This window comes from Chaetura pelagica, unplaced genomic scaffold, assembly GCF_000747805.2.
Source record: "Chaetura pelagica isolate M959 unplaced genomic scaffold, ChaPel_1.0 scaffold11, whole genome shotgun sequence".
Taxonomy (NCBI): Eukaryota; Metazoa; Chordata; class Aves; order Apodiformes; family Apodidae; genus Chaetura; species Chaetura pelagica.
The window spans coordinates 4,877,001-4,885,528 of record NW_009952694.1 but is presented as its reverse complement, the minus strand read 5'-3'; the positions used below and the strand labels follow the sequence as shown (position 1 = coordinate 4,885,528).

At 46.3% G+C, this 8,528-nt stretch overlaps 1 protein-coding gene across 1 annotated transcript; it reads right to left on the bottom strand.

Annotated features, from left to right (window-relative positions):
- Positions 1–6,147: 6,147 nt before the first annotated feature.
- Positions 6,148–8,464, bottom strand: ZC2HC1C (zinc finger, C2HC-type containing 1C). The gene is given in 6 exon segments (XM_009993961.1): positions 6,148–6,213; positions 6,881–7,155; positions 7,158–7,253; positions 7,256–7,946; positions 7,949–8,018; positions 8,445–8,464. Coding segments are annotated over 6 exon segments (1,218 nt in total).
- Between the last annotated feature and the right edge of the window lie 64 nt (positions 8,465–8,528).

The window sequence follows — 8,528 nt, the reverse complement described above, 5'->3', positions numbered from 1 at the left end:
CCCACATGGTAAGGCCCAGCCAGTGAGGCTGCTCCTCTCTGCTCAGGGGCAGAGGGAGCAGAGAATGTCTCATTCTGGAGGCAGTGAAGGTCTTCCTATTAGGGAGATTATGGTAGACAGCATGTCCCTGGCCCCAAGGCACAGCTTTTGGCCATATGGCAGTGTCCAGTGGCCTGTGTAGACAGAGTTTAAAGGCTTTATTCTGGGTGCCTAGAGCTTTCCAGCTTCCAGGCAATGCACCGAGATGAGTGAATCAGGTGTTGTTTCCAATTGCAGCAGCGGGGACTGTCTGAGATGGGATCTCTGGTTCTCAGTTTCAGACCACCTGCTTCCCAACCAGATGACAAGCATCTGGGCCTCAGACCAAGTCACCCATTTCTTGTTGCAGTTGCTCAACTTGGTTTGGGTGCCAGAGCTTCTTGTTTCTTGGCATAAGCCTGTAGCTGCTCCCTGCTTGGCTTCTGTTTTGCTCAGCCCCTGGTGCCCACGCTCTGTGGGGGTGTGGGAAGAGTCAGTGTTTTTCCACTCAGTGTTTTGATGAAGCTGGAATGCGGTTTCCTACCCAGAATAGGTCGTAATGCTGTGGTCACAGGATGCAGCTTTCCTCAATGACCATGAACGATCAAGTCTCTGTCTGGAATTCACCTTCTTTCTAGAAGCAAGAGGCTTTCCCAGGAAAATTGGAGATGGGAAGAAGCATGGTCAGATGCTCAAGATTTCCCCATTTCCAGTTAGAGATTGAGGTTAATTTTATTCCCCTTAAATGGACTTTGAACTAAGCCTTTGGGATTGGTAGGATCCCTGGGAGCAGCTAGCCTCTCCTGCCTTATGTGAAGCCTCTTGGGAGTCCTGCGTCCCTTTCACCTTTGCTGGGGTTGTGATTTCATTAGGGTTAAACCATCCCCATCAACAACGTGTTATTAGAATTATTAGGTCTATTGGAGTTGGATATCCTATTGCCTCTCCTAGACTTCATCTTTTGAGAGACTGTTCCAGGGGAGCCAGAATTCCCCATTTGTCTCTGGGAATGGTTACAACCATTCTGCTTGTAACTTAAATACTCCTGTGGTGCTTATTGCTAGTATCTTGGAGCTGAATCAAGTGCAGTCTCTCCAGTGCAGTGTCCAGGGCAAGGATCGTACCAGTGTTGCTGTCCGTCATTACCAGGCTAGGAGAAGAGCCCTCCTGGGAGGTGGTGAGCGTCGGACACCCTGGCGTGGCCACGTTGCTTGGTTGCCCTCGTGACTCTGCTTTTCTTTCCCCCGGTGTGTGTTGGAGCCACTTCTCAGGTTAGGGTCCCAGTTTGAGGGTTGTTGCAGTTGGAAATGATCAAGTTGGTCACGTTGCAGCAGTGCCTTTGAAGAGTGAAGAAGTTGAGCCTGAGCCATGTCCAATGAGCAAATGCCAAGCTGATGGGAGTCGCTCTCCTGCAGTGCACTGCTATCCTCATTTCTCAATGCTCTGCAGTTGGGAAGCTAGGTGCACAGACTGGATTCCCCTTGGATCTAGTGGAGGATTAGGGTCCCTGGCAGAGGATGCCCTGTGCTCCGCAATCTCATATGTGCCTTAGAGGAGTCACGCTATCCAGGTTGTGCCTGTTACAGACCACAGATTTCACACCAGCCAGCTATGTAACCAAAAAAAGCAGTTTAAAGCCAGCACCCTTGTCTTGGGCTGAAAATGGAAGGGCAAGTGGGCAGAAGTACCTCTGAGCAGTTTCAAACCCTTTTTACTTCTCCCCTTCTTGCAGTGCTAGCTCCATGTGTGTTGGTCTCCCGCTAGTATTGCTACTGAGTTGTTATAGTGGAACACAACTTATGCCTGCTCTGACACTGGCTGAAAACTAGTTTGTCATTGTCTTTTTTTGAAAGGTTAAAGGGTGTAGTGGTTTGAAGTTTCTGTTTAAATAAATGTGTAAACTCATTCTTCTGTGTTTGGAGTTGTTGGGGGTTTTTGTTTGTTTCTTCTCTTCCCAAGAGCAGAAGGGGAAATATCCATTTGGCTTCATAGCATTCTGTTGTTTTATTTTTTTAATTTATTTTTTTTTTTTCTTACAGAAAGAGGGGCAAGGGGCTTGCAGGTTCTTTGCTGTGGGAAAAAAAGTCAGGCTCTGTGTCTCTTCATTAAAAAAAACAAAACAAACAAAAACTCTTTTTCTCTTGCTGTTGCATCTCCTCCTAGTGACGTCAGGGGGCTTTTGTGTGTGTGTTTATTTCAACAGTTTGAGTGCCAAGTGGGAAATGAGTAACAGGAAGAGAGGCTCAAAGGGAAGACGTACCTGTTTCGGAACAGCTTCTACTGAGCATTAAGGCCTACAGAAGCAGGACCCTTCCTCACACCTGCTCAGCCAACTGTTGGTGCAGGCTGTTCTTAATGCCTATCACTTCTAACTTTTTATCAGGTTTTTAGTTATTTGTGAAATGTCTTGAGAGACAGAGCTGGGTTAAAGACTCATAAACCACCAGAGATTTGGATAGTGAAAATGCAACATGTCTCTGAGAGGGGGATTTTACTGCAGTAGCAGGAGGGGAAGGTGAGCTGGCATGATGAACATAGCCTGAGCAGTGCCAGGGCAATACTTAACTGTGATAATAAAGAAGGAAGATAGAGCTCTGTGCTGAGCCCCATGCTTTGATTAACCTGCTACTATGTTTTAAACCAGTTACCGGAGACTTTCTGGATACTGCTGTCTGTCTTGACCTGAAACAACAGCTCAGCTATGACTGGTGAACTGCCCATGATTAGCTCTGAAACAAAGATAATAAATGAAGCCTGGTGATTTAATTTCAGTAACTTTAATTTACAGTTTCAGTGTCAGTGTTAGCTGTTAATTTGTCACTTAAGAGAAGTCTCTAACAGATGGATTTATTTTACATCAAAAGTTTGTGTCTGTCTAACCCAGTTGCTGTTTCCTCTCTGCTGACTCTTAGGGTCCACTGAACAGTCAATAAAACATAGTGCAAGGAAAACGGAGTTAATATTATGAAAGGGAACTACAGTGAAGATGACTGGGGGACTGGAGTATCTCCCTTATGAGGAAAGGCTGAGAGAGCTGGGACTCTAGCCTGGAGAAGGCTGAGGGGAGACCTTAGAAATGCCTACAAGTATCTAAAGGGTGGGTGCAAGCAGGATGGAGCTCAGTAGTTCCCAGTGACAGGACAAGGGGCAAGGGCAGAAACTGGAACATGGAAAGTTCCATTTAACTATGAAGAAAAACTTCTTTACAGTGAGGGTGACAGAGCACTGGAACAGGCTGCTCAGGGAGGGTTGTGGAGTCCTCTCTTCTGGAGATACTCAAAACCCATCTGGATCAAGTCCTGAATAATGTGCTCTAGGTGATCCTGCTTTAGCAGGGGAGTTGGACTAGATGATCTCTAGAGGTCCCTTCCAACTCTGACATTCCATGATTCTGTGACAGGCAGTGGTACTGAATTTCTGAACTACTCTTTGTTTAAGTCAGTTTCACCTTTCTTTAATTCAAAGAGGCTGGCATAAAGCTTTGAGTTTACCCCTTTCCTACCTCTGGTTACTTCTTGTTATCCTGTATTTTGAAGCTCTGAAATTAGAGCATTGGTCTTGCTTCTCCAATCAGTTTTGATATGGCTAATTTATTTTCCCTTATTTTGAGCCTGTTTTTCTGTCTTTTCTCTGTACACACTCATACTTGGCTGGAAAAGTGCAGCACTGACCTCTTCTGGGACTTTCCTGCTTTTCTGGACTGTGCCAAGGGATTGAGATTTCTGCCCAGCCATCTATAAGGCAGAAGCTCTCCAATTTCTTTCAGGAAGCATCTGGTCCACCTGTTGAAGGCTGGAGTGTTTCTTCATATTTGGCTTCTGACACATCCAGTTTAGTCAATTTTTATCTTTTTCTAGGGTCCTGTGAGCTGCTGCTATGTTACTGAAGGACTTGGAAAAGGAGCTGCTGGAATTTTTTGTTCCTTGTTTGCTTCCTGTTGCAGCTTTTTCATACAAAGTAGTTATTCTTACTTTGAGAACACAAATCACTCTGACCATTTAAAACAATTCTTACACAACAGAACTAGTCTAATATATTAAAAATCAGAATCTGGAAAAACAACTGACTTAGAAATGTGCAGGAACTGTCACCAGTTAGAAGCAGCTGATTCTCTAAAAGGGTCTGTACAACACCTATTTCCCCCAAAAGACCCTTTAACAGTACTTGAAAAAAAAAGGCCTTTGGCATGTGGCCAAAATCACCAAGAACAACCCTGTATCTTTAGAAGAAAGCAAAAAGAAGGGGTATTTTTTTTTCATAATTCCCTACCACTGCAGCAGCTGAGATGAAAATAAGCAGATGACTCAAGGAAGGGTGCAAGCCCTATGTTTTAGAGGTTCCTAGCAACTCGGCCTGGAGGAAAACTGGGTTTTTTAGTATTAAATCTAATTGTTGATTTAACCCTGAACATACAAGTGAAACAGCTAACAGGTTTTCCAATGTGAAGTTCCTTAGTGTGCTGTCTGGGGCAGGGGGTGTTTGGCTCTTTTTAGCTGTTGCAGTTCTTCAACATTCTGGATAGAAATTAAAAAACAAAGATAACAAGAAGCCAAGTCAGGAATAGAGGGAAGGTTTCTGTGAGAAGGAAATGACTTCTCAGCTCCAGGAAGTGATATGCTGAGGCACAGAACTGTCACTGATTTGTTCTTTGCACTTTATACAAGAAGCCTGGTCATAGGAACGAACACTCCGTGTCACAGTTCTTTATTTCTAAATTGACTCCTGCCTTATGCTCCCTTCCATGATCTTCTCCAAGTGCATTTTGAAACAATGTAGGTTCCTTCCCTGTGCTAATCTCTTTGGAAGGTTTTTCAGTGACCTCACTCTTCTCCTGTTAGAAACCTAATTTCCAGTCTGAGCTCATTCATGACCTATTTTTGATTGTGCATGACATTATTCTTTAGTTAAATATTTTTTCTTCCTCTCTTTCCCGACTGAGTCCCAGCTATTGTATGTGGTAAGTAACATGTTGGGATGGCTGTTCTGTTGTCCCAGGGGCCCGGCCAGTTCAGAGTACCTCTGCTGTTCTGTGTACATAAATAGATACATGGACTCAGACAGTAAGTGCCTGCTACTGCTAGCTTTTTTAGCCCCCTGAATTTCTGATCCTGAGCATCTTGTGTTGGGGAAGCACTCAGTAATACTCCTCCCACATCTCCGAATTCAAACAATGTAACATTGGATTTCTAAATGATAATGTTACAGGGCTTCATCTGGTAAGACATAGCCCCAGGATTGTCACCAGCATTCCAGAAAAGAATTTAAATAAACTATTGGGCTGCTGCAGAACAAGTGTGGAATAAACCTACCTACACAGCTTTTACTGTTCAACTAAACTGTGCTACAGTAAACAGGACAGAGCATCAGCAAGGACCAAGAAGCAGCTCTGGATCATCTAGTGCAGATACCAAGGACAGAAGAACACAGCAGTCTGTGTGCTGCAAAAAAGTTAACAGCTTACATAGTTTCTTCCGCACCCTCTGACTTTTCCAAATGCATTGACTAAATAGTTTTGAAGACTGTGGATCCCTTTCTATGGAGAAAAAAAAAAAAAAAAGAAAAAAAAAGAAAAAAAAAGGAGGAACCCCTCACACCCCAATCTTTTTTGGGTAGCTACAGTCAGAATGCTTTGCCAGCTGGAACCGCTGTCGGTGCGTTCAGGGGTGAGCGGCAGCACCTACAGAGCAGTAAAGCAAACAAGAGGCAGACACTGTTTGGCCCAGTTCTCAAGAACAGCACTACTCTGCTTTTGGAGAAGGAAAAAAACCAGTCTGCAGCCACTGATGAGCTAAAGGAGAGCAGCTCTCTTCACATCAAACACCACTAGTTTAAAAAGTCCAAACCTCCCTCACCTACAGGCAAAATACAATTCTAAAGAATCTGGCAGAAAACAGGGAATCCCAACACCAGAAACAGCTGGATGTGATCTCAGCACCAGCTCCTCTGTGGTGGGGTTGGGGGCCTATCCTTGATGCCTTTGCATTTGGAGATATGTCTCTCGGCTATATTGGGAGCAAATTGACAGCTGCTGTAGGGACAGGCAATGTAGCTTAGGTTTTCAATGGAAGGCAACAGAGGCAGGTCAGACACCTTCCCTCCTTTGGAGAGGAATTGCTATGCCTAGTGAACCTAACACTGGGTCTGGATTGAAACCTTGTTCTTCTGTTTCCAGCTGTTCCTTTTGAGGGATTTATTCTGCAGAAGAGAAAGGCAGTCGGAGCAACTGGCACCATTGTCAGCCCGAATTCTCAATCTTATGTTCAGGGTCCAAGGCAGGTCTCCTGTCCCTGAGCATTCCCTGTTGATGGAAAATGCTCCTTGAGAAGCTGAGTCCCAAAAAGGGCATCAAAAAGACCAGCACTGAGGAGAATTGGAAGGGAATACTGATGGAGACATAGGTACTTGAGAAACATCTTGAGAATAATGATAAAAGCAAGAAGTAGGGCTGAGGAACTGGAGAGGGCTGCTGTAGCTGCTTTGCAGGTGTATGTTTCTGCTGACTTTGTTTTAATAGCCTGTGCTATTACCTGGATTTTCAGCCCCTGATGTCACAGAGCTTTAGGGCAGCAAATCCAGTCTGCACCCTGAGCATCCTCACTACCTCCAGAAAGTGAGCTTTCTCCAGGAGCGCACCCTCAATGTTCTACAGACATAGCAGTTACAGCCCCTGCCCCCATCTATCAGATTTAAATGGATCTATTTGTCCATTTGGCAAGAACCTTTCAGAGGCAATAGGCTCAATGTATTCCTTAGCCCCATGTGCACATAAAGGCACTCACATCTCAGTCCAAATTAAATATCGAGGTGGAAGGAACATGAATAGTAGGTATGGATTCAGAGAGGCAAAGGGACTGCATGTTACATGAGGCCTCTCTGAGCTCTTCGTCTGCTGATACTGTTCCTGTGCCCCTAGCTCTGGCCTTTTTTTAGTCACTTTCTTCTTGGACCCTTGGCTCTTGCCACAGATACTCTTGTGCTTCTTGAGCCTGGTGCAGAAAAACTGTCCACAGAAGCTGCACTGTTCGAGCTCCTCTGGCTCCACAGCATTAGCAGCCTGCATGTACTGCACCTCTGCGGGTGGGTGGTGACCAGAATCTTGGTCTGAGAGGGCAGAGGGAGAAGGGACATGTTTTAGGGCTCTGAAGAAGAGCCTTAATGCTCCACAGGCATGTGGTCTTGAATTTTGCTGTTGCTGGCCACCAGCTGCTCCTTGACTTTCCCCCTAGCCAGTTCTTGGGGTGGAGGGCAGTGCCAGGGCTGTGGATAGTGGCCTCTGCAGACTGCTCCCCACCAAAGACCCCTGCACCATCACCTGTTCTGACAGCATGTCTGAGAGTTTTCTCTTCAGGGTGCCTTGCAGCCTTTTGCTCATGTGTCCTCTCTGCTTCGACAAGCTCCTTCTCTCTTTCAGTCCTTCTCCTAAGCTCATCCTCTGTTCTCCTCAGCTTCTCTCTGATGAGGGCCTCCTCCTTTTGAATTTCCTTTTCCAGGTTCTGTCCACCTGCCTCCAGCTTTTGGATGTAGGGCAGCTCTCTCCTGTATAGATGATAAGCTTAGTGTTTAGGCTCTGCTGTCCAAGGACAGAGCACTGCAGCTGGCTGAGACCTCCCTGATGGAGATTTCCCGTTGGTCATTGAGGTAGGACTCCTATTTGGAGCTTCCTCCAGTTATGGGGAACTTCTGAGCTGTGCTGTGTTGACCACTGGAACACTCACACCCTTGTGGTGAAGAATCAGTTTCAGGGGATATGCACAGTCCACTCCTTCTTTCTCTCTGGCTACTGATTTGGCTGGCAGAGTCTTGGCCTGGCAGGTGAGATACTTGCTCTGCAGTCCAGGTGGACAGAAGCCTCCATGCCTGGATCTGTGTTCACTGCTTTCTGCATAAACAGAATACAAATAGCTCTGGCTCTTCTGGGCATCCTGAGATCCTTTAAACTTTCCTCTTTGTCAGGTATGAGTTCATGCTGAAAGTTGTTCTGCTGGTGTTTCAGCTGGGAGCTGGGAGCAAGCTTAGTAGCTGCCGCCACAGAATCCACTGGGGAAACAAAGCCATTCAGTGCCTGAGAAGGAGCCTCGGGTTAGGAGCAGAGTCATTGCACACCATCTTATCCGAAACCAGACACATCTCCTAACAGTCTACAGCTGGGGGCTACAATGGGAGGCTATAATAAATATTAGCAAAGGTTTTGCAACTTTTCTGAGGGCTCCAACCTTCGAAGGAGCTCCCAAGCTGCCTCTTCCAGACCAAATCGTTTATACAGCCAGAAGTAAGATGTGCTTTTCTTTTGCTCTCTCTCTTACCACGGTAGCAGCAGAAACGCTGAGCTGCCAGAGAAGCAGCGGTGCTGTTTGACACTGCAGCTCCACCCGCCTGGCACACCGCTCTGGCACGCAGGCGTCCCGCAAAGCTCGGTACCGCCTTACCGTGCCTCGCTCCCCCGCATCCCCCGCACGGTGTCGGGGAGCCAGGCAGCCGGCAGCCCCGCGGGGCAAGCGGGGTTACCTGCG